Source organism: Amblyomma mixtum, chromosome 2 (genome assembly GCF_055824585.1).
Source record: "Amblyomma mixtum isolate Tamu chromosome 2, ASM5582458v1, whole genome shotgun sequence".
Taxonomy (NCBI): Eukaryota; Metazoa; Arthropoda; class Arachnida; order Ixodida; family Ixodidae; genus Amblyomma; species Amblyomma mixtum.
This window is the reverse complement of record NC_143013.1, coordinates 221,908,580-221,932,354: the sequence shown is the minus strand read 5'-3', so window position 1 is coordinate 221,932,354 and position 23,775 is coordinate 221,908,580. Positions and strand designations below refer to the sequence as shown.

Sequence of the window (23,775 nt, the reverse complement as noted above, 5' to 3'; positions counted from 1 at the left end):
GGGAGCAGTCTTGTTAAGCCTATTTCTTGCGAATCCGGGGCCAACGTCGCTGCTCGGAATGCATTAACACCGTGATTTATTTAAAAGGTAAAAAAAGCCTACGTGTGATTTGAAAGGAGTTGTGCGCCTTTCGGAAGCGTGATTGGAAAAGTGGGACCGCTAGGTAGTCTTGTTGGAAGCACCGTGCTACGCACACTACAGAGGTCGGCATTTCTCCCAGCGGGCCCGTTCTCCTGCCGACACGTGGACAGCGTCATCTGCCATCTTGTCGTCGTCGCCTCCATTCTCTGCTCGCGCCAGCCATGACGCCCGCTGTCATGGAACACCGTCGTTTTCCGCGCAGTTTCAGTTTCCCTATGGTCCATCTTCCTGTGAACCGTTTTCTCGGGCGACCATTGTTGTGGAGCGTGTTTCATCATACGCGCGCGTTCATGCGAAGGAGCAGGCAAGTTTCCAGGGGGCGAAGCGGCGTTTATTCACGCATGTTCGTCGGTGCGTGGCTGGCCGAGATAAGCCCGCACGTAGGTTGCGGCGCACGCCTTTTATTCGTTTTGGCGCGCCTGCGCATTAACGACCGCGGCGATTGCCGGACACCACATCTCTTCCCTTTTATATTGGATAATTTAACAAGCTAATTTCCAGCTTGATATCTGTCCGGTGGTCGACGGTCTCTGGTAGGGTAGCGCCTTGCACCCGCCGTCTGGAACTCTTGCGAAACGGCGGGACCAGTGGTGGTAGGGGCGGAGGATGTCACTGGGTCGACGCTTGGTGGAAACGCCAGGAACTCGTATCCCTCCTGGTTAGAAGCCTCGCGGTCTGGATCCGTGGTCCGCGCGAGCAGCTGGTCCTTGTGACGACGCCAGGTGAAACTGCCTCTGGGTGTGGTGGCACGAACGGCAAAAGACAAAGGGCCGGACTGCCCCACTACTACACCGGAGACCCAGTTTGGTCTGCCTCGATAATTGCGAGCCATCACTTGGTCACCGACTGCTATGTCACAATCACGACGTGGGCGAGCCACGGATTGCTTGAACTGATCATATGCAACCCTTCCTACCACCGCTGGCTTGACAAAATCGAATCGATTTCGCAGCCGTCGTCCTAGTAGCAAGTTTGCTGGTGACTCAGTTGTTGTCGCATGGGGCGAGTTGCGATAGGTAAGCAACAACTTGTGAAGCCTCAGATGTAATGTGTCCGCTCCGCTAGACTTAAAAAGAGCGTTTTTAAGTGTCTGAATAAAACGCTCTGCAAGCCCGTTTGAGCTGGGATGATACGGTGCAGTAAGCACGTGAAGACAGCCCAATTCTTTCACAAAAAGCTTGAAATCTTCGGAAGTAAACTGCAGGCCGTTATCAGTGACCATGGTTTCTGGGAAACCAAACCGCGCAAACAGCTCTCGCAGTTTGTCCACTGTAGCGTCCGACGTAGTCGAGCGCATAACAAATACTTCCGGCCACTTGGAATGCGCGTCCACGACTACAAGAAACATTGCGTTCAAAAAGGGGCCAGCAAAATCTATATGTACGCGCTGCCATGGTGCTGTTGGCCAAGACCAAGGATGCAGGGGCGCTTTGCACGGCTCGGAACGTTGTTCTTGACAACTTACGCAGGCCTTGACACGATGCTCGAGGTCCGCCTCGATGGACGGCCACCACACGTAGCTGCGCGCCAGTTGCTTGCTGCGCACGATGCCTGGGTGCCCTTCGTGGAGTTCGTCCAGCAGCAAGTTGCGCAACTTTGCCGGCACGATCACTCGTATCCCGAACATGATGCAGCCTTGGTGAACTGTGAGCTCGTTGCGTCTGTCAAAAAAAAAAAGGCTTCAAATCTTTTTCAGTCACAGGCGCCGGCCCTCCGACGTTAATGAAATCTATCACTTTACAAAGCAAGAAGTCCCGAGCTGTTGCTCGAGCAATGTCCTGGCTTGAAGCTGGCATTGATTGCAACCGCAATGAATCAAAATTTTCCTCTTTCTTGTGTTTCGTCTTTCACCACTGATAGCGGCAGGCGCGAACAGAAATCTGCTTCAGCGTTCTCGCTTGATTTCCTGAAGATAAGCGAATACCGATAAGCTGACAGTGGCCGCATTTGTTTTTCCAGTCCCGGACTACTTGCTGGCAGGTCTCGGCTTCCGCTCGGACAGGAAAAGCGTCATGGTCACATGACCTACTTGCCATAGGCATGCCATAGGCTGCTTTCGAACTCGCCGCCAGAGCCGGGCTCCCCCTCGGTTACCGTACAAGGACGCTGTCATCTGCTAGCAGACGATGCAAGCCACGGCCACCACGACGCCGAAGCAACGCCGTGCGCTCGATCATGATACTGAGTCGATTTAAAGACTGTACTGTCAGCTTAGCGTAGGTGCATTACAGAACTCAGCTTCGGAGGTATGCTCGCCGCTACTGCTTGCGGCGAAGTTCGCACAAAGTAGCCCAACTCGTTGCGGATAGGCAGATAGACGAAAGCCTTCGCAAAAATGTTGACAACAAGCTCTATAGCTGCTCCAGTATACGAGTGGTTCACCTGCGATGCTTTCAGGTAAGCGTACAGACAGCATGTCGCAAAACAAGCGAACGAGAACCTCTTGACGACACGAGCAAACAATACGCGCTCGAAGCTTCGAACGCGCGTCCGTGTGCGGTGGATTTCAAGAAAATAAACGAAGATGCAAGAACAAAAAGTCTTGCGATGGCTCAGAGAGCAGCTACGGAGCTCATTTGAAGGTTTAACGCATAATATCGACCTCCAGGAACACGAAAAGTACTCAAAATGCACACGGAGTCTAACTCAATATGGCTGCCAGCGCGGCGCGCAGCTGTCGTCTGCTGCCTTCTCAGCAGCCCGCGGACTACCATAGGCTAAAAACGAACGCGTTGCTATGGCGATGCAGGCAGGTGGGCGGAGCTTTCGGGCTGCCCGAGAAAAACAAATACCGGACTCGAGTCCGCAAGTAGTCCCGGACAGTCCGGGACTGAAAAACAAATGCGCCCAGTGTGACAGCCCAGCGCTGAAAACGCGCTGCTGCGATAGTCGGAATGCCGGTTGTTGGGCCCAAGATTGTTTGAAGCGGTTTATGGTCGGTGACTAATGTGAACGAACGACCGAAAATGTAGAAATGAAACTTGTTAACACCAAATATTATTGCAAGCGCCTCTTTCTCAAGCTGGCTGTATTTCTCCTCGGCATCGGTCAAGGTACGCGATGCGAAAGCGATTAGCTTTGTGCTGCCATCATCCGAAACATGAGAAAGGACCGCGCCTAAACCATAGTGTGATGCGTCGCATGATAGCTGCAATGGTTTGCACGGGTCGTAGTGCACCAAAATCGGCGGAGAGGCTAGCAAGCTGTTGATCTTGATGAACGCTTCCTGGCAACGCTCATCCAAGCACCACGGGGCGTTTTTACGTAGCAGCCTGAAAAATCGTTGCGCCACCGTTGCTAGGTTCGGAAGGAACTTGCCGTAGAAATTGACTCCCAAGAACGACAGCAGCTGCTACCTGTCTTTAGGGGCTGGAGCCTTGAGGAGTGCGTCAACCTTCTCCGTCGTTGCCGAGATGCCTTGTGCGCTGATTCTGTGGCCGAGGTAGCGAAGGTCCTGTTGGAAAAACGAACCCTTCTCTTTCCTGACACGAACGCCTCTTTCAAGAAGTCGTTTTAACACAGCTTTCAGATTGGTGACATGCTCTTCGTCATTTTTAACAGTGACCAGAATGTCGTCTAGGTAGCAGCAAACGCCGTGCAAGACCTTCAGCATGGTGTCAATTATTCTTTGGAAACTCTTAGGTGCGGGCGAAATTCCAAACGCGAGTCGATTAACAGCAAACAATCCTTTGTGCGTATTTAACGTGAGGTATTGTTTTGACGACTCAGACATGACCACTTGCTGATAGGCCCGGCTGAGATCAATCTTCGAGAAATGCTTACCCCCCGACAAGGCTGTGAACAGGTCGTCCACCTTTGGTAATGGGTAGCGGTCGACATAGAGGCATGGGTTAACGGTCGTCTTGTAGTCGCCGCAAATCCGTATGCTACCATCTTGCTTGATTACGGGTACCCAAGGCGTAGCGTATTCTGACGTCATAACCGGCGACATAATTCCCAGTTGTTCCATTCTGGCCAATTCAGCGTCGAAAGCTTTTTGTAACGCGAACGGAACATTCCTGGCTTTTAGGAATCTCGGCTTCATACCAGGTTTAAGAAAAAGTTCGGCGCGCTCTTCTGTTATCGTGCCTAACTTGTCTTTGAAAAGGGGTTGGTACTTCGCCAGCAATGCGTCAAGCCTCTTTTGTTGCGAAAGCAATACTGCTTGCACTTTTCTGCCATCGATGGTCGTGGCGCCTCCTTACACAGCGGCGCGTCACGTGACCGCGTGACGTCATGACAGACCGAGAGCCGGGGCCCCAGCTCGCGCCATCGATGGTGGTGGTACAGCATTACACGCCGGCTGCGCCGCTGCCGAGAGAGGGCGCTCGCTGGAGCGGGATAAAACGGGGGGGGGGGGGGGAGGGGGGGGGCTGCAGCTGCGTTCCTCTCAGTCAGCTATGTCGGATGATGTGTACAAGGCGAGGCTGGAACGATCTGCTGCGGCCAAGCGACGGCGCCGCGCCGAAGAAACAGACGAAGAACGGGAAGAACGGCTAGCTAAACAACGTGCGTATGCAGCAGCCTGGCGAGCACGCCGGTCAACATCGCTTGATGCGGGTGCATCTACAAGTGCAAAGCCAAGTTTAATGAGTGGTGTTAACGGTAGCGAAACTATGGAGATAGCCAGTTTGGAGACAAGTTTCATGGACGCTCTTAATGCCGAAGATACTTCAATGGGTGAAGAATCTATGAATGGTATGGAACGACACAATTTCAACATACCAGTTGTATAAACAGAGCTCCAGCTCGTGCCGTCGGCGCACAGCGGCGGTAGACACGGCGGATGCGGGCTGAAGAAACGGATGAAGTTGCTTTCGCAATTTCCGGGCTTAACCAAGCTGAGCCTCTGCTAATTTTTTAACGCTGAAATGAGTTGGAGTGTGACCTTGTAATGTTGTTCAGGTTCCACATTTTCGCCCACTCCAGCCGGACGGCTCGGAGCCACTCCTGGCCCAGTAGAGGTGGTCCCTTGTGGTCTACAACGTAGAGTGGAAGAATTGCAGAACGGTTGCCGTGCTGCACGTTGACAGAAGAGACCCTCTGGGGTTGTACCAGTGTTCCTGTGTAGGTACGAAGTTTAACTGTAGTAGGCTCCAGTACAGCCGAAGGAAAGAGCTGACGGAACTGAGTCTTTGACATGACGGATGAAGCGTCTCCCGTGTCCAACTCCATGTTCACCAAGACGCCGCTGATGGCCATCAGTACGGTGACAGGGTCGCACTGAGCTGCCGACACGCCGTTAAGACTGTGGGTCGAAGCTTTCCGCGACACAACCGTCAGCATGTTTACATTCTTTTATGCGTAGCATATTGCAAACACTCAGTTCAGCCCTTGGGCGCGGCCGGGCAGCCACCAAACCACGTGAAAAAAAAAATAAACAAACAAAAAAGAAAGAAAAAAAAGGGGAAAAAAGACGGCTGAGCATGGTGGCGGTTGCCACCGCCCCGTTTCAAAGGGGGCGCTCCTATCCATCTATCCATCCATACGTCACGGAGGAAAACCTGCTGAGAAAATCGAGTACCGCAAGCAATACCTCGCGCAAAAAGACCGCGCAATATGCAACGGATTCTTGGCTTAACCAAGCTAAGCCTGGGCATCTTTTTTTCATTTGCTTTTTCTTAGAAAAAGTCTTACCACTGCTTCTGCAGACTCTCTGGGTATGCCCCTTTTTGTTGCAACTGAAACACGTAGCGTCCAAGTGAGGGCATGCTTCACTCGTGTGTTTTGGTGAACCACAGCGAAAACAGCTTTTGCGTGTTTTCTGCGCTTCAGCCTCCACCTTGTGCACATCGCTGACTGCGGCGTCGGTGCCGCGTGCTTCATCAGCACTCTTCTTAGCCGCTTCCATTGCAAGAGCCCTCTCCACAGCTTTCTTGAACGTAAGCTCGCTATCTTCCGTGAAAAGCACTCACTGAATGTCTTCGCGTAGCAGGCCACACACGAAGCGGGTCCCGAAGGGACTCGTCAAGGGCGCTTCCAAACTCGCACGTTTGCGACAGTTTAAAGCTCGGCAACATAACTAGATATGGACTCGCCTTCTCGTTGACAACTCCGGTGAAACTTGGCCCGTCCTCCAATGACGGACGGCTTCGGGGGCAGGTGGTCAAAACTTTCTTGAGGACATCGAAACTTTTCGTAGAAGGCAGGTCTGGAGCAGTTAATGACTTCAACAACCCGTAGGTCTTCGGACCGATAATGCTCAAGAAGGCATGTACCTTGTCGCCGTCGGGTACTCCGTTGACAATCAGGAACGACGTAAGCCGCTCTTCGTACGAAGCCCAATCGCTGGCGGACTCGTCGAAGGGTTCCAGCTGGCCCAGTCACCCAGCGAAGCGCGTCATTGCTGCCTCGTCCGCAGTCATGACGACAGTCACGGGCTCCGCACACTGCAAAACGATAGCCTTCTTCACCGAGTGCAATTCGGAAACACTTGCCTTAAAAACTGAAGAACGCCGCCTTCTATCCCATCCTCGTCGCTAGTTGTTGTGGAGCGTGGTTCATGAGCGCGCGTTCATGCGAAGGAGCAGGCAAGTTTCCAGGGGGCGAAGCGGCGTTTATTTATGCATGTTCGTCGATGCGTGGCTGGCCGAGATAAGCCCGCACGTAGGTTGCGGCGCACGCCTTTTATTCGTTTTGGCGCGCCTGCGCATTAGCGACGGCGGCGATAGCCGGACAACACAACCATCCTGGGCATACCATCAGCGGGCCATCTCCCTTCCACTGCGCTGCTACTCAACTTCGCGGCGGCCACGACGACAGCCTCGAGCTCGGCTTAATTCCCGCGCCTTTGTGTTCCCGCTACGCTGCAAACTGGATCACCCGTCCTGCAATGCTGCTTAGTCTTGCAAAGGACCGCTGGCTGTGTACGCCCCCTCTATTTCGCAAGCACCTCAGAGCAGTAGTTTTCTGGATTAGCGTACTCTCTCAAACTGCTCCTCGCACATTTCGGACGGCGGTCTCACGCGCTTAGGCTGTGTTGCATGGCGGCGGTAGCTGCTTGTCGTGGTTGGTTCATTTAAGGATAGCCAGACATGAATTTTAGCTCAGGGGTGGGATTCGGAAGTGTCCTCTGTGTGTGCCGGGGTGGCAGTGTGTGCAGGCGTGTGCACCAGGCCAGCGCTGTAGATGCCACAAGCTGCTGTCTTTTCCGCTAAGTCATAATGGATAATACTTGTTCATCGCCACGTCGCTCTGACCGTAGCGTGCAGGATCTCCGTCTGGCGCGGACCTACCTTCCTGTATTATGTCACCTGATGCCTCACGTAACATCTCTACACTGGCTTTATCCGTCCTCCCTCCCCGTCCCCCTGAGTGTCGAAAATTTGTTGCTGTACTATGTCAGTGTGATGCGTACTGCAGTTACTGTATGCAATGCAGCAGGTTCAAGAAAAGCTCGTACCAAGGAAACAAGGGCATAGGACCGAGCAATATATCTGAGTAACTTGGTAAAAAAATTTCCCTAATTTCATTATTAAAACCTAAATCGTCTTAGAGTTAATTAGGAGAGGACACCTTTAAACCTTCCTCTCGGCATGAAAAACATTCCCTCAGCATCCTGTACCAATTCCATCAAGGACCCAACAAGTATTTGTATCGCACCCGAAAAAAAACCTTCCCTGGATGGACATAAATCCTTTATTCTGTTTCGACAGAATAAAGTTAATTCCCATTAGGGAATGCGCTAGAGAACAAGTAATTTTTAGTCTATCTGGACATCTGTTCGGTAGGTTCGTGCTTAGTGTGACCGATGCTGCGACCATTTGCTGCCGGCGTAGTACTCAGATTTTAAGAACGCTTTTACAAAGGCACACAAAAGGCAGCACGGCTGAGAGACATTACTTTTCCTTCTTACGAAGGGCACAGAAAATTATGAGCGCGACGCGACACAAAAATGTTCTATCTTGTCGAAAGTGATTAAATGGGAGCGCATTGACTGTACGTGCTCGTAAGCACGTTATATGACGTCTGTGGGTAGGCCGATGGGTATAGTTAAAAGACTTAAAGCGGCGATAGTTGTCTATTAGAGAGGAACTTTCAGGCTTCTCAGGGCATGTACCTTTTTTCCGGGCAAAGACTGTGCGGCAGCGCGCTTGAAATACAACCCCTGCCGATAGCAGACATTCCCGGCAAGGCAGCCTTGTTCTGGATGCAGCCGGTGCAGGAGCGTCTCTTGCTTGCTGTCGGGACGCTGTGCCCGGAGATCAATCTTCGGGCAAGCACACTACGACTACCAAAGGTTTCCATTATCGCATGTGTAAGCACAGCTGGCGAACCGATCAACCTAGCTTCGATGTCTAGACAATCCTCGGTCGAGCTAGGTTTAAGCAGAGAATCCTTTCAGAAGGTGTTTATGTTCTTTCTAACACACGTTTACGCCTGATTCAGGGTCCAAGCATATTGGAAAATGTTAGACGCTGTTTGCTAAATCGCAGCATTTGAAGTGGCTACATGCGGACTGACTTGTTTCTTTTTTTTTTAAACGGTGATTATTGGCACGGGTTGTAGCTGGGATGAACTACATCAAAGGAAAAAGGTTTGTTCAAGGAATTTGATCCACAAGAGACTGATGACTACGTCCCTGTGTCCTAGCAGCATAGGTTGCTCCTCTATCTAACGAAAGATTCGTCAAATAGTTGTGGGAAAAACCGGCAACTTTGAAGGTGGTCTGTGCTTACAGGCGAATGTAGACAGAAAGGCAGGCAGGCAGAGGCGGGCAGAGGCAGGCAGGGAGTCATGGTTGTGTTGGAAAGTCCACTCGTTATTCGGTCACCTTGTGTCATTCTATCAACGAAATGACCAAAAACAAGCCAGAAATTTCCTCCTTCAGCAAGAGGAGAAAAATGTTACCGAGTGCGCAAACTAGGACGTTACACACGCAAGGCTGCCCGTAGAATTTTATCACCACAAGTGAGGCCACAAAAGAGGAAATTAAAAAAATATATTACCGCTGCAACAAAACCGGTGCATTTATAGAAAATCTGGCAGAAGAGATCAGATGACTGCGGAGATTACCGTTAAATAATTACAAAAATCAGTGAAGGTAAAGAAAAAAATACCGTAGTTGCCCTTTACCTTAGCTTGGTGCTTCAAGCTGCACATTAGCAACCTTGAGAGCAGCAGCCTATACTCTGAGTTTGAATCGATGCAGCGCGCACCGACAGATTATGAAGAGCTCAAGAAAAACTATGGGGACGCTTGAGTCACCATAAGAGTGGAATGCGATATAATTAATTTTCACATTTGTCGCAGCTTCTGTTGCAACGTCTGTGTGTGTTTGCGTCACTTTCATTACAATTCTCGGTCCATCAGCCATATTCGTACTGCTAGCTGCTGTAACAGGTATTGACTACGCTGTGGCGGTGCCGACATTTGCATCTATCACATTTTATTGCGATTTTTATTCGATTCTCTGTCTAGTTTGCTCTCCTAAACTAGGTCTTTCACATCCCGATGAGCAGCTTGTGATGGCGTCACAAGGTCACAGGACCTCTCTCGACCAATCACCGAATTTCGTGACATGAGACGGCCGATTTCGCTCCTGACGGGAACTCTGTGCGATCGTTTTAAGAGTACAGCTATTTTGAAGCAAAATATATCTGGGCCTGCGACATCGCCTTTTTGCTCGAAGCGCAGGTTACGTCTCTGTTACGCCAATCGTGCAAGTGCTTTGATATGCTGCATAGTTATCGCGATAGCTAACTTTGTGGCCCATTAACTAGAAAAAAAATTCTGCTCTGGTGTAACTCCTTGTAAAACTATTGGCATGGCATATATTTTATACATTTCAGACTCTGGATTGGCATAGCGTCCCGTCTTCTAAACTGCGTCACTTACGACGTTGAATTTTTTTCGATCCGAAGTTCCCCTAAAAACTGTAGTTTAATAAACCTCCGCATTTGCTTTGCCTGGCAGTTTTTTATACCCAGACTGTTACCGCTAATAAAAACAAAAACCTAGGTTTTATTTCTGTTGCAAGGAAACAGTTGATATAGTATTGCATGCAGGCGGAACGACTGCCGTCACGAAATGTCTCGATGGCTTTGTATGGTGCTTTTGTGTTCAAGACAAAACAATGCACTGCGATCTGCTTTTCAACAATACCACATTGACAAGTCGTACTCCCAAACTGTACAGCAAAGGAAGAACGGGGGGGGGGGGGGGGGGGGGGAGGCTCGCGACGATGGCGGTACGCTGCTGTAGCGCTTCCAGGAGCTCGACAGGCACTTACCGGTGCCTGTAAAACGCGAGCTATGAAGAGTGAACAAATAATGATTTCAAAGGCGGTCTAAGCAATACATGAACGAGAGCTCTTCTGGCATTTTAGTCGGTCGAAACCCTGTTTGTTTGCCAGGAAGCACAACTTTTATATCCACCTTTCTTTCGTATTTTTTTCCTCACATTCATTGAAGGAAGAGCGCATGCTTGTCACTAGTGTCACCTGTCGGTGTCGGCGCATTCGGCACTTTTGTTTTGCTTATGTCTAGACGCTTGACTAAACCTGTTTTGTCAACAACGAGCGGCCCATAAGTCCGCGTTGCGTCCGCTGACAATCACGCTAGTGCTACGTGACTGTTGTTTAAGACGCTCTCCCTTCCATTGTACACACACTTTCTTAGGTTAAACCTTTATTAGAAGGCTACTCTATGCCGGTAAGTTGGCGACAGTGTGTTCACCAAACTACTTGTTAGACAGTTAACGTTCCCCAAAACGCCAGCCTTATCGTCCTACTTATGCGCTCACGAATTGCAAAGAGAGGTTTGTCTACGTTATGGCGAACTGACACAAAACGTGCATGCGGCTTCAGTTACAGCGCCATTCGCACAGGTTGCCTGTGAACAGGCGCCATAAGTGCATCCTGCTGACAGGAACCGGCGTCACGATTGATCGCAAATTGATGCTGTAGGCGCCGTAATGCCTCCACTGCTAACTAAGGAGTCGGCATTGAAAGCGTACGTGGAAGCCCGTTTAGCTCTCTTCTCACTGGTTTGTTTGTTTTTTTTTTCTTATTGTTAACTACGTTGTGCTTGCTGCCTCCGGCGCCCACTTCATTCATCATGCGCGTTTCCCTCTGACAGGTGCGTTTCATTTTAGCAAGCACACGCCGGCCAACAACGTGAGCTATGAGTCACGATGTCGTGACGGGGTCGTTAAGGTCTCCGCACGGCCTCCGGTTGGGGCTAGCCCGACGACAGAAAGAAATGCAGCATTATGAACTGAATAACGAATAATAAGAAATGCGCAGAGATGGACAGAAGAAAGCAGGGGCAGGGCGGTTAAACAGAAAAGAAGTAAAAGCTGCTTGAGCACACAAGGCTGAGGCTCTCCAAACAAAGCGACTCATTACATCTTGCCGACGAAAGCTTCATATGTCCACAAGCTGCCAAACGATGGACTCGCTTTCTTTCTTCCGGCAGTAGATGTGTGGCAGTGCCATCTGGCGGAACCAGCGTTTAGTGCAGGAGCATACGGTTGCGCGGAGCGATGCTGGCGGCCGCGTTCTCAGCTTGAGTGACAGATGTCGCGTGAGTAGTGATTTGCTTGCCAGACAAAGACGTCGGCCAGTACGCGGGAAACAAAGAGGGCTGCTCGCAGGCGCCTGCTGCTGTGCCGGCGAAATCTTTGGAGCTACGAAGGCCGCAGCTGTTGGGCAGCGCTCAGTCACGAATTCCCTGGGCCTGCCGCCGCTGTTTGACTGGCCGGGCTGTATGCAAGCGTATACGATGCTGCGTCGCCTCAGCCGGGGATGGCGCCGCAAAAGGTATGCACTAGCTTGATGCGAAAAAAAACTGTACTGAACTTTTGCACGTTTGCACATAAAAGCTACTCTCTAGAGCTGGGTATGCGGCTTATAGAAAATTGTTGGTCATATGATTTGTTCTCGCATGTGGGGCAAAATGATGGTCATGAGATCGTAATGGGGATGCCGCAAAGCGGTTATGTAGCCCGGCTAGTTTCGGCTAAAACAGTGGAGACCTAACTATCACTGGTTTGAGTCAGAGTTAGAGGAATATAGGGATCACTTAAGTTGCCGTTAAACTGTTAAATCCTCCGGATTTCGGTAAACTGTTTTAAAGACACCAATGTCTGTAAACTTTTCCAGAAATTCTGGGCAAGCGATTTTTTTAACGGGAAGCTGTGTATGAAAGCAATTTTTCGCATGTGATAAGATTGCACCATAACAATCAATACATCTTCACATTCACATCGCCCCTCGGGACGCTTGCAGCTTTTAGCCATTTATTGTCAAAAACGCTCCTCATTAATGTTATATGGCAGTCTTAACTATTTTGCGCGAGCGAAGGACAAACTTTAAAAGCAAGATTTTGCCACGCATCGGGCATCGGGAGATTAGATCGTTCGTATAAATATGTTCATAACAGTATGTTACCGTACTCCGTAGTTGCCTCATATTTAAAGTAGCGCCCAGGAAAGGTCGACTCGAGTTAATTTTTTCGGAACGAGTGGCTCACGACGCGCATTGGCTATAGAACATGCCGAAGTAATGACATAGTTGCCGAGTCATACAGTGCGCAACTATTTGGTATTTTATATGCCCATTCTTTTGTTCAAAAAGCAGATGACCGTTGTTGTCAGATGCTCGGCGCATTCTACAGCAGGTTAATTGTTTTGCGCTGCAGTATGTATACTCCCCATCGTGCTCAAACATATCGGCGTCGCCGCCCGATACGTGAGTGCCGAGTATCTTCATAAAGAAAGCTGTTGTTTATGTCGGAGTGCTGGAACTGCAAAATTGCCTCCCTGTCATAAGCGAAGATAATAAATAGAAAATAAAAGAACTTTATGTTTCAGGGTGAAAGCGGGGCGTAACCAAGGGTTTGATTGGCATATCGAGCTTGATCTTAAAAGGGGTTAAAATTTGGCGATGATGATAAACGGCATCAAAAGGCATTCTGGCATTGTTTATGCTTCCATCATTGATGATTAACTGCTCAAGTGGCATCGGTGTTCCTTTCGTTCTGTGCGTCTCTTCTGCTCCGGTAACCTAGCCAGCACCATATTTTTGCGGCCGGGCTTCTCCCAGCCCTCTCTCGCAGCATTGTCTAACCGATGATTTGCCAGCGTTTGAACAAATGAAGCTTTCGATTCATTGTGGCGGATTTTTTTTTAAATTTTTCTTTCTATACCTGCACGTAATCGAGGTCCCTGAGCGGGCGAGATCTTTGTAATTTTTTTTTCAAGTGTGCTGCATCTGCTACTCGTACCGTGCCGACCAGTCCGCTAGTGTATGTATAATTTTTATAAACATTCACTTTATGACAATGTGATAACATGAAGCAGACTGGCGTAATTCTTCCCAAGGTGAGGATTATAAACGCGATTAAAATTGTCGCGCACATAACGTGGTTAAGTAATGGCGGGGCGGGACAAAAAAGTGGCAGTTGTTTAGCTCTGGTTAAACCCGGAGGATTGCGAAAGCAACGAGGGGAGAGAAAGAGGCGATGGAGAGCGCGCGGCAGCGGCGGCGGCCCCGGCACGCCAGCTGTGCTCGCTACTGCCCATGTGCAACTGGCGAGAGCGACGGCGGCACCCCTGAGGCACCCGCGCAGCGCCGGCGGCGGCGCGCCAGCTGTGCGCCGTGTCACGTCAATGCTCCTCGCGCATGCGCAGTATGGCCTTTCCTCAGCTCCGCGAAATGGCTCGGAGAATCGCTTAGTGTTGCTTTCGCAACAAAAATCACAAGAACCTGAGACTATTACGGAGCAACTCCGGCGGCTTCAGGAGAAAGCCAGCATAAAGTCGAGAGTGTAACGGAATCCTGTCTTGACCGGGGGGATCCACATGAAGAAACAGAGACGCCGACCAGCAAACTGGAATTTGAAATTAACGTTTCGGCGCCCAGAACGGGGGCGTTGTTCACAATGGAATCACACCTAGTAGGGTTCGTCTTTAAAACCTAGAGTAATCGCCGTAAAGATCACGCGTAAATCGGGTTAAGATTGCCCTTGTTACGATTAGGCATGTGTGACGTTGTCTGTGTTACCAGGTACTCGAGATGAAGCCTGTAATGCTGTCAGTTTTTTCTTTCTCTATGATTCTTGCCTTTTTCCCAATTGATTTTGTGATTTTGCGTGACCGCGTGCTCTGCCAAGGCGTTATGGCGAGTATTTTCATTCTGCACATCACGACCATGTTATTGTAAGCGTTTCTTTTAATTTCCAGTTTCGCCGATGTAGACACCGTTGCAATCTGCGCAAGGGATGGCGTAGAAAACTCCTGGGAATCTTTTTCGGCAACTGGTCTTTGACGTTCATCAGTTGTCGCGTTTTCTTGGCAAGGACATGGGCTACTTGCACGTTATATTCTCGCAATACATGGGCGAGACACTCACTTGTTTTGGGAACACATGGAATAGCCGCATGTTTCTTGGGGGGAAGAGGGGCGTCAGGTTGTCGAGGTAGTGACAGCTGTCGTCCTGTTGACCTGATGAAATGACTTGGGTAACCACAGCTAACGAGATCGTTCCGTACCCTTCATGCGTCCGCAGCGGCGTCAATGGTGCTTGTGCATATTTTCTTGACCCGCTGCGTTAAAATGCTGACACTGCTCTTTTTAGGGCGGCAGGATGGACGGAACTGAAATGTAGGTAGCGGCCTATGTGTGTAGCTTTTCTGTATACGCTAAACGACAACTTTCGGCCTTCCCTTGAGACGAGGACGTCCAGGAAAGGTAGACTGCCGTCCACTTCTTCCAACGTGAACTGAATGGCGTCTTCCTGGTTGTTCAGATGTGTCAGAAACTGGCTTACCGCGTCCTTGTGAATAATGCAACAGCAGTCATCGATGTAACGGAGGAAGATCTTGAGGGGGGGGGGGGGGGGGGGGGAGGGTTAAAAGAGGCTAACGCCCGTCGCTCCAATTATTCCATGGTGAGATTAGCGGCCATCACGGCAACAGAAGCATCCCTGGGGGTCCAGCTGACTTGCTTGTAGAAGTTTACCCTAATAGGTATTGCTCAGGCAGAAAGCAAGGAGCCGGCCCAAGTCCCGTGCTTCTATTGACGATCTTTCCGCTAAAGAGGCATCGCTATCGAGCGCAGCCGTGCACACGTCGACAGCCAAGTCAATCGACACACTCGTGAACAGGGACTTCACGTCGAAAGACACCATCACGTCACTGTCTTCAGTCATGGTGTTGCGGGTGTTCTCAACAAAGTCGTATGAGTTGTAAAACGTGACAAGTCCCATGGCCAACAAGCGGGAAAGAATACGGTGCAAGAATTCGGAGAAGCTGTGCAGAGGGGAGCGGGTAAAATCCACGATGGGTGGCATTGGAACTCCTGGCTTGTATATTTTTGGCAAGCTATAAAATGCTGGCGCGGAACCATTATGGCATAGTACCTTGTAGTAGTGTGGTTTTTGGCTCGGCCGGACGAACTGAAATACATCGGCGAGAGGCTTCTATAGTTCCCTCTCCTACTTGAGTTTACGGTCCTTCTTGAAGCGAACGTGCTACGTGTCACCGTCTTCCGGGAGAGACAGTATCTTGCGGTCATACAGACTTGTCCAAAAGAACTGTCGCGTTGCCTTTGTCTGCTGGCAAAATTACAATATTTTTGGTGTCACGAAGGCTCTTCATAACGGAATGTTCTTCACGAGACGAAGCAGAACGGGAAGGTCCGCGATGAATGGCGTTAAGGACGCCCACCACCCGTGTGCGGGCCTCTTGGCGAGCGAGTGTTTTCAACTTGGCTGATCGCATTTTTCGCAGCGCATACCAACTTCTTCCTATTCGGAGCAGCTCCTAGGTTGAAATTCAACCCCAAATTAAGAGCCGCCTCTTCGCCTCGGTCAGGCTTATACGATAAAAGGTTATGCACTGCGGGTTTTAAAAGCACCGTCTGCCCTGTCCGGTGTTCGGATAGGAGCCTGCTTAACTTATTGTCATGAGCACGCTCACATCTCTGGCGTTGGCGTTCCATGTTCTGATCTGCGTGCAACTGTATTCTGGTGAACTCATTAGGACATTGGTGTTTTAGAAGACGACGAGCAAAAAACGCTTCGTTCTCCAGTGCGCGGACTTTTTCCTTGCAGTCCAAGATTCTTGCTTGCAGGAGCAGACGTTGCACTTTGCCAACCACACTGAGCCCAAAAGGTGTCGACACCGGTCTGTTGAGACCCAAGGAGCGGGGAACCACGGAGTGGGCTTTGCATGTTAGAGTAAAGTTCAGGTGAACCTGGGCGCCGAAACGTCAATTTCAAATTTTATTTTACTGGTCGGTGTCTCAATATATTTTTTGAAAAAAAAAAGCCAACATAGCGTCAGCATTTCCTACCTACTCGAATTCCCCCACCCCCATCATCCTCCTGTAGGATGCGTAGTAGAAACCCAACCTTCCCAGCTACAACGCCCAACACTCTGACGACACGCACACACCACCCACCACCACACTCGTCCTGAGAACACTCACGGTAGTAAATATTAAAATCAGCTCCCCACTAGCGTGTATGCTAACAGGACTATTACCCCGCACACCCAAGCAGCAACCCATCTACATCGCTGATTTTTATATCTGCCCGCCACAACTCATGCACACCCTCATCACCCTCCTACGCGACATCCGCCAGGCAGCAGGCGCACACCCCCTACTTATTGGCGGGGACCTCAATTCGCAGCACATCGAATGGGGACACCGCTACACAACCCCCACGGGAAGGTGCCTCTGGGCAGAAACACAGGCACTTAAACTCACTGCACAATACTTCCCGTTCCCCACGAGCTCCGGCACCAATGTGCTATTGGACACCAGGTTGGACTTCGCCACACAAACCATGAGAAGTGTTCGCTACATCACACTTCCCTCTCACCCACCGCGCAAAGACACCCGCCAGCATTCACAAATCAAATAGGATGACCATCACATCACCCGCGGTGACCTCCCCAACAAAGCCATTCAGAATGTGGATGGATGGGTTTAGACTCTCCTCACTGATGTCGCTACACCTTCACAATACTTAGACACGCCTCCGCGCATATAAAAAGTCGGCACAGACACTTAAGACTGCTTACGCGTGAGAATGCGTAAGCCCGCCCACTGGCTTTGTGAACGCAGCCGCCGAGCGCTAAGGCGTCAATATAACCCGATGCCAGGCAGCTGGCAATTCTACCTCTGTATGGCTCTACACAGCCACCGCCGCGACGCCGTCGCACTCCTTCTGATCTGCGCGCTAACTTCGTCAACGCAGTCGCCGCCATACAAAGGCCATACATAAAGCCATACAGGAAGCAGTCAGTCCGCTCGAGACCCTGATAAACCAACACATTTCTAAACCAGTTTATTTTACGCAAAATTCCTTTTGGGTGCGACACCTCACCGCCCTGCACGGGACACCTGCCCTTGGTGCGGGGATTGACTGACCCTTCATCGCATCAAATAGGGCTTCCAACGCATAACCGATGTCCGTCACATACCAAACGCCTCAACGGAGCAGTGGGAGGCAGCGCTATCTAGAGATACCTAGAAGATCAAAGTACACTAATCGATCGAGCATGGATCGTCGCAGCAGCCGCAGGGGCCTGGAATAGGGGCTCTACACACCTGGTTCACCAAGATCTGCATTGCGCAATAAAGGTTGTCATTCATTCATTCCGTCAGTCATTCTTGAGATTTTGTTCCTGCTTACTACACTTGTCCCTCGTTCCAAGAATCAGCGACGCAAATATCTGAAATCGGACCCTGGCACGAAGAAACAGCAATGACCATTCAAGGATATAAAAAGTTGTCCACTAAAAATGTTTTGGAGGGGTTCTAAAGTAAGCGACAACTACCAGTCGTCGCTGGCCTAGGTGGCCTGCCTTATCTCGACAATTCTGCGACGACAGGTTTCAAGAGCCACAGTTCATGGCTCCTGAAGACGTAGTGAACATATTTGCTCATTGAAAGCGCTCTCAGGGCGCCTGTTGCACACTTATCAAGCACGCGATTCATTAGGACACACTTATCGCTTCGCACTCACCGCCAAGGCACATTTACCCATTCTTGACCTTCATGTTTTCTGCCGAATATCTAGTGTATGCATGAGTGCCTTCTAAGGCCACGATGTGACGCACTGCGCTTTGAGACAGTTGACACACAACAAATCATGAGGGCTGACATCAGTTGCCGAATTTTATTCGGTCAGGCTTTCGTTATGGTTTTGAAATTAATGCTGAAGTAAGGGAGGACATTATTTTGTAATGCATCAAGCATTATGAGCTGGACAGAAGTGCCGCCACAGACGGCTATAATTCGCGTAGGAGGTTCCTGAGGCCTTTAGGAAGGTGCACATAAACTCCCCACAAACTGCACGTTAGCGTGGGAGGCCAGGCGCACAAATGGCTTCAGGCTGAGAACATCATGAATTCTTACTGAACTAATAAGGCAGTCTGAGAAACAAATTATTCCTGAGAATGAAACTCGTAAGGCAGTCTTAATCATGATCTTAAGAATACATGGTTTCAAGGAATCGAATAAAACTGCAAGCACCTGTAAGCATGACGATGATGAATGGTTGTCGCGCGCAATGTAAAGACAATTGCTGCTTGGCCATTGGTGATTAAATTTTTCAGCTGCGGCGAAGCTAGACATAGGATCATTCTAATGATATGAGCTGTGCTCCAATCACGTCCAATTTTTCTGCAGTTTTCAACACTTAGCACGTTGTTTTTCCTTCTTGCAATCGACTCTCCCACCTCAGTTCTATGCAACTCGTGAAAAATCACCATGGAGCTGTTGGCGCACACAGATGCCTCAGGGGAAAATGGTGCCTTAGAAGTATAAATTCATTTCCTCCATCACGGGCAGTGATCTATAACTCCTGAGTCAAATGGAGGACGATGCCGATGGTAGTCGCAAAATATTGTAGAGGCAACAGGCGGCTATCTGTTCAAAGTATCTGTTCAAGAGTGTTTCCACTGGTCAGAGAACCATGAAAAAACAGTATTGAAATAAAAAAAAAGACACTGGGTTCACACACAATGGCAAGTCAATGAGTGTAGCGCACACCAGGCGAAAGCCAGTCATTCATTAGCGAGTGGCCGGGACCTTAATCCGCCCCATATCGTGGATGTCGCACCGGCGGCGCGGGAACATGGGCGATCCCTTCTTGCAGCCGAAGGCTTCGGCGAATTCCTGCGTGTTGATGCAGGGCTGGTTGCAGCGTAGGTTGTGAGGTAGGTAAATGCTGAACTCCGAATAATCTTCTTTGGCCTGACAGAACATGTAACAGCCTCCAGCAAAGAATGCCTGGTCGGCGGTGTAGGGGCCCGCTCCCGTCTGGCGATCAGACTTCTGCAGGGCGGCGTACGCAAGGTACGCCGCCTCGACTCCCGCGTTGTCGGCAAAAGCCTCGCTGATGGAGTTGTTCCCGGCTATGGCACTTCTGGTCATCTTGTTCGCCTGCAGGATGAGGCAGTCTCGCTGCCTCTCCAACATTTTAGCGAACTGACGCGTGTAGAAGACGTGCTTCTCGCCGCGGGGATTTATGTCCAGGTACTTGGTATCAAACGCGTGGGAGATCTCGTGACCGATGACCTTGCCGATAGCTCCGTAGTTGTACGTGTTTGGACCGTCCGGGTCGATAAATGGTGGCATCAGTATGCTACCGGGTATGTAGATGATGTGGTACACGAGTACGTAGTAGGCGCCCACGGATATTCCCGTGATCTCCCAGTCATCCTTGCTGATGGAAGCCGCGTCGGCCGCTAACGGCTGCAGAAAACGCTTCTTGTGGGCCGCCACTGAGCGGTGGGAAACGACCAGCCAGTCGGCGAACTTCAGCTCCCGGCTGGATTCGGGTATGTGCCGATAGTAGGAGTCTAGGGTGAGCTCACTTCGAAACTTTGAAGCGGTGCCAATGATCTCATGGATGGATCGAAGCCGCTCCACGATGCCTTTTGCAGACACCGCGTCAAGCCAAGAGAAGTTATACGATATTTCCATCTGCAGCCTGATGCGCTCGGCGACAGTGTTTGCATAGTTTATTGTTTCGTCGTCGAGGATGTTTTTGAGCTGCAGCTGAAGGAGAGCATAGGGCATAACAACCCTCACGTACCCCGTGCATCGACCGACGGCGTTGACAAAGGTATACATCCAGTGCGCGCCGCCTAAGGGAAAGTGGCAGAAGAACATCCTGCTGGACGCAGCGTATGAGAGGTACTTGATGACTTTCCAAGCGATGAAGCTTAGGAGCTGCACGCTTCTGGTATTGTACGCTCTCAACGCATCTTCCGTCAGGAGGATCACATACTTCTCCTTCAGGAGAATTTCTGTGTCCAGACTAACGGTCGAATCCATGGGGAGGTTTTGGTTAATGTCGTCAACCCACCACTGCGCCTTAACTACAGGATCAAGGTCGGCGTATTCGGAGTAAATTTTCTCGATATCTCGAAGCTTAGAGAACTCCGGTTCCTGTTCTCTAGGCGAGAGTATGTCTGTCATAGTTCTAACGTCATTTTCCACTTGCTGAAGTGCCTTTGCCAGGTCGGTGACTTCTTCTAACGCCGGGTCATATGCGCGAATGCAAGCCGCCATGACATCTTCGTTGGTAACATACCTGTACATTGTCTCAGAGTATTTCAACTCGAAAGCGAACCGGTCGTTTGCTTTCACGTCAGGCGAGAGCTTCAGCTGGAAAAACACGCCTAGGAGGTCTTGCAGGGTCAGCGCAATAAGAATTCGGAACACATCGCGTGTTGAACGACCCTCCTGGGCGGGAAAGCGTAATCCATGGCGGTCCAGTACGTCGCGAATCGTGCTGGTGCGGTCGACCCCGTCTTCTCCAACTCTCATGCAAGCATAAAATGCGGCACCCGCCTTGTCAACCGCGCTGCTGCCTGAGGGGATCGAAGCTTCGTCGACGTTCTCGAGCAATGACATACGCAGCCTGTTGTTGAGGACTTCGAACTGGTCTGGCTGGTCAGGATACATGCTCGTCCAGCGGCCGCAAACGTGCGCGAACATGTCTTGGCATGGGTCGACTTCCACATACCTGCTGCGCTCAAGCTCCTTATCCAGGTTGAAGCAGTCGACCGGGACGTCACAGTAACGGAAGTAGGCGCTTGCGGCAGATTCGACTATGAGCAGCAGTATGATGACACCAGCAGTGTACGCTGCCATGTAAGCGCAGTACTCTAAGTTGCCCTCGTCGTCGTCAGGAAAGATACCCAGGAAAAGGCGTCGCTCTTGTGCACCCTCGCCTTCCCATGCGGTGATCGTAGCAGTAGAGTATTGCTGAGGCTGTTTAACGGCTGGTGGAGAAAACAACGTTGCGTCGGCAGCAGGAGGCGACAAGGGCATCTGACCACCGGCCCCGGACGGAGACAACAGAATTCGCAGGTGGCCCGGCCTAGCAGCCAGCTCCCCAGGGGACAGCGTCTCTTGTCTGGTGGCACCGCCCTGCACCCTACGGGTCCATGAAGGGACGTACGGCGGACGGGTCCTCGGACCCGTGGGAGCTGGAGGTGAGCGGGCATTCCAGGTGCCTGGTGCTTCTCCGAAGGCTCCCCAACGCTGTGCGCCTGCTGCGATCGCCGCCGGAGCAGACGAGGCACCAGAGCGAGGAGAAGCGATGCTTTTTCCTGCGGACTGTTTCATGATGCTTGCTTCCGGCCCGTAAGACGTTCTTCTTCTTCGAGAGCGCGCAGCACGAGATATGAGATCGGGATATGTCCATCTTTTTCTACGGTGTAGTCCTTGACAAAAAATAAATTAAAATAGGCCTCTGCTTTTCAGAGCGACTGGCAGCCTGTTACTCTGGCACTTCTTTTGAATGGCGTTACATTTTATGTCCAACTGGCTGTTCGGCTTTTGTTTTTTACTCTGAACTTCAGGGCCTTGTGGGCACTGAAATTAAAATATGAAAAACTCGACACCATTCAAGTCTCTAGTGAGCTTGATGAGGTTGAAATGGCCGATCTGATTTCCGTTCAGAGTAGTTTCCTCACTCATAACACTCATTGTTCCATTAAAGTAAGTATTTCTCCTCACACGAAGTGCACCTCGACAACTGCGGCCACGTTTGTGACTAGACTTCTATCCTACTTTCGCATTTACCTATCCTTGAACCAGGCAGTGTAACCAGAACCTATTAGAAGATTATGTGTGGATCTATGCTGAATTGATGAGCCGGCTCATTGTACAGAAAAAAATGCTAACACATGTGACCGAGTGGTGAACGTTGCATTGGCTGCTTAGCAGGGATGTTTCTGAAAGTTTCAGAGAGTAGAGAACGGCATCCTCTTTAGGTTGTGAGCGTCCATGAATGTTGAAGTCGGCAGTAGGCAATCAAATATTTTGAGTCTGGGGCTACTGTCGGCATAGAGACATTGCGTAAAATCTTTTGCAACTATACGGACACGGTAGACTATGAGATTACGCTTACAGTGACTCACAGACCAAGACAGTATGAGTTGACTGTGTCGGATTGCAGTCCCTCCCGTAAAGTGGTGGTGAAAGAGAAACACCTAGTGCGAACAGGTGCCCGATTACGAAACGCTTTAATATAAAAGCAGAATTAAAGCAGACTTAAATATAAATTGGCGCTTTTGAGACTGTTTTGAGGCGGTCTTTAGATGAATGGAAGTCTTGCACACACCAAGAACGTTTCGAGGAAGTTATTCTGTGTCGGCTTCGTATAGGGCATATACACCTTTCTCATAACTTTATATCTACAAAACAAGAAAAACCTCGTTGCAAAAAGTGTGAAGAATTAACAGTAAGTCACATTTTTCTGTCATGCACGAAAGTCGAAACACCAAGAAAAAATTATTTTACACAGTTTTATAATGGCTACATTCCTTTCCACCCGATGTTATTGTTCGGAGAAGATGCAGTTGTTGACATGTCTTGTATGTTTGGCTTTTTAAGCGGAGCAGGTTTGCTCGACAAACTCTAAATTTTTAGCTACGGCCTCGCTTTATTTTCGGATGCACTGAAGCTACCTTCTCATTCCTGAGAAGATGAATGAAGTTTTTATTTGGTTGATTGGGAGGCTCAACATCCTTGCCCAGCCAAGAATGGCCGCTGAGGTTGCCTGACCTTCTTTAAAGCTTTTACCATAAGCCATTTCTAATTTTTTGTATTCTATCTTTACTAGGTCGTACGAAATAACTTTTTAGGCCCACTACACTAACGTTGATTTACACTTTTGTATAACATCCTATATAAAACAATTTTTTGTACGTTGAGTTTGGCGCATGATAGCCTTAGCCGCTTATGTGCCATTAAACCCTCCACAACAACACAACATTCTGTAATTCGGTCACTGCTGTGAATTCGGCCCCTGCTGCTGGTGATTCTGTAATACGGTCCGCGTAGATGGGCCATTCTCGAGCTAATACAATAAAGTGGTTGATTCCTACAGGAGTCAACGCTGTCCCTTTTCAGTATAATTTTAGCATATAGTCGAGACAAGTGCTCCAAGATCAGTGTTTCATACACTTGCTGACAGTTTACATTCTCGGGTGGACGTCGAATTGTTGGCATTACGTACATTTTGCAGCAAAGCTGTATGTAGGCAGCTGCTCTTCCATGCGTCAGCGATTAGAAGACGTTTCCGGCCAGCATCGAGTACTTATTTTGTCTGTAAGTCTTCGTTGTCACCCTATTCCCGCACCAAAATTTCTCAGCGAGAAA

The 23,775-nt window shown here is 49.9% G+C and overlaps 2 protein-coding genes across 3 annotated transcripts in view; one reads left to right on the top strand and one right to left on the bottom strand.

Annotated features, from left to right (window-relative positions):
* The first annotated feature begins 6,817 nt into the window (after window positions 1-6,817).
* The window catches only part of LOC149362694 (uncharacterized), a 59,446-nt gene continuing 42,488 nt past the window's right edge, over window positions 6,818-23,775 (top strand). The window contains exon 1 of one of the 2 annotated variants that reach the window (XM_089573166.1): window positions 6,818-7,042. In XM_089573166.1, the coding sequence (XP_089429292.1) occupies window positions 6,974-7,042 (69 nt within the window). In that variant the 5' untranslated portion in view covers window positions 6,818-6,973. Of the gene's footprint in view, window positions 7,043-11,750; window positions 11,903-23,775 lie in introns of those variants that run through there. The other variant, XM_089573168.1, reaches the window with a different exon arrangement.
* On the bottom strand, window positions 19,168-21,462 carry LOC149362695 (neprilysin-1-like). Its single transcript, XM_089567487.1, has one exon. It carries the CDS (start codon window positions 21,436-21,438, stop codon window positions 19,168-19,170), a length of 2,271 nt encoding a protein of 756 aa, XP_089423613.1. The 5' UTR covers window positions 21,439-21,462.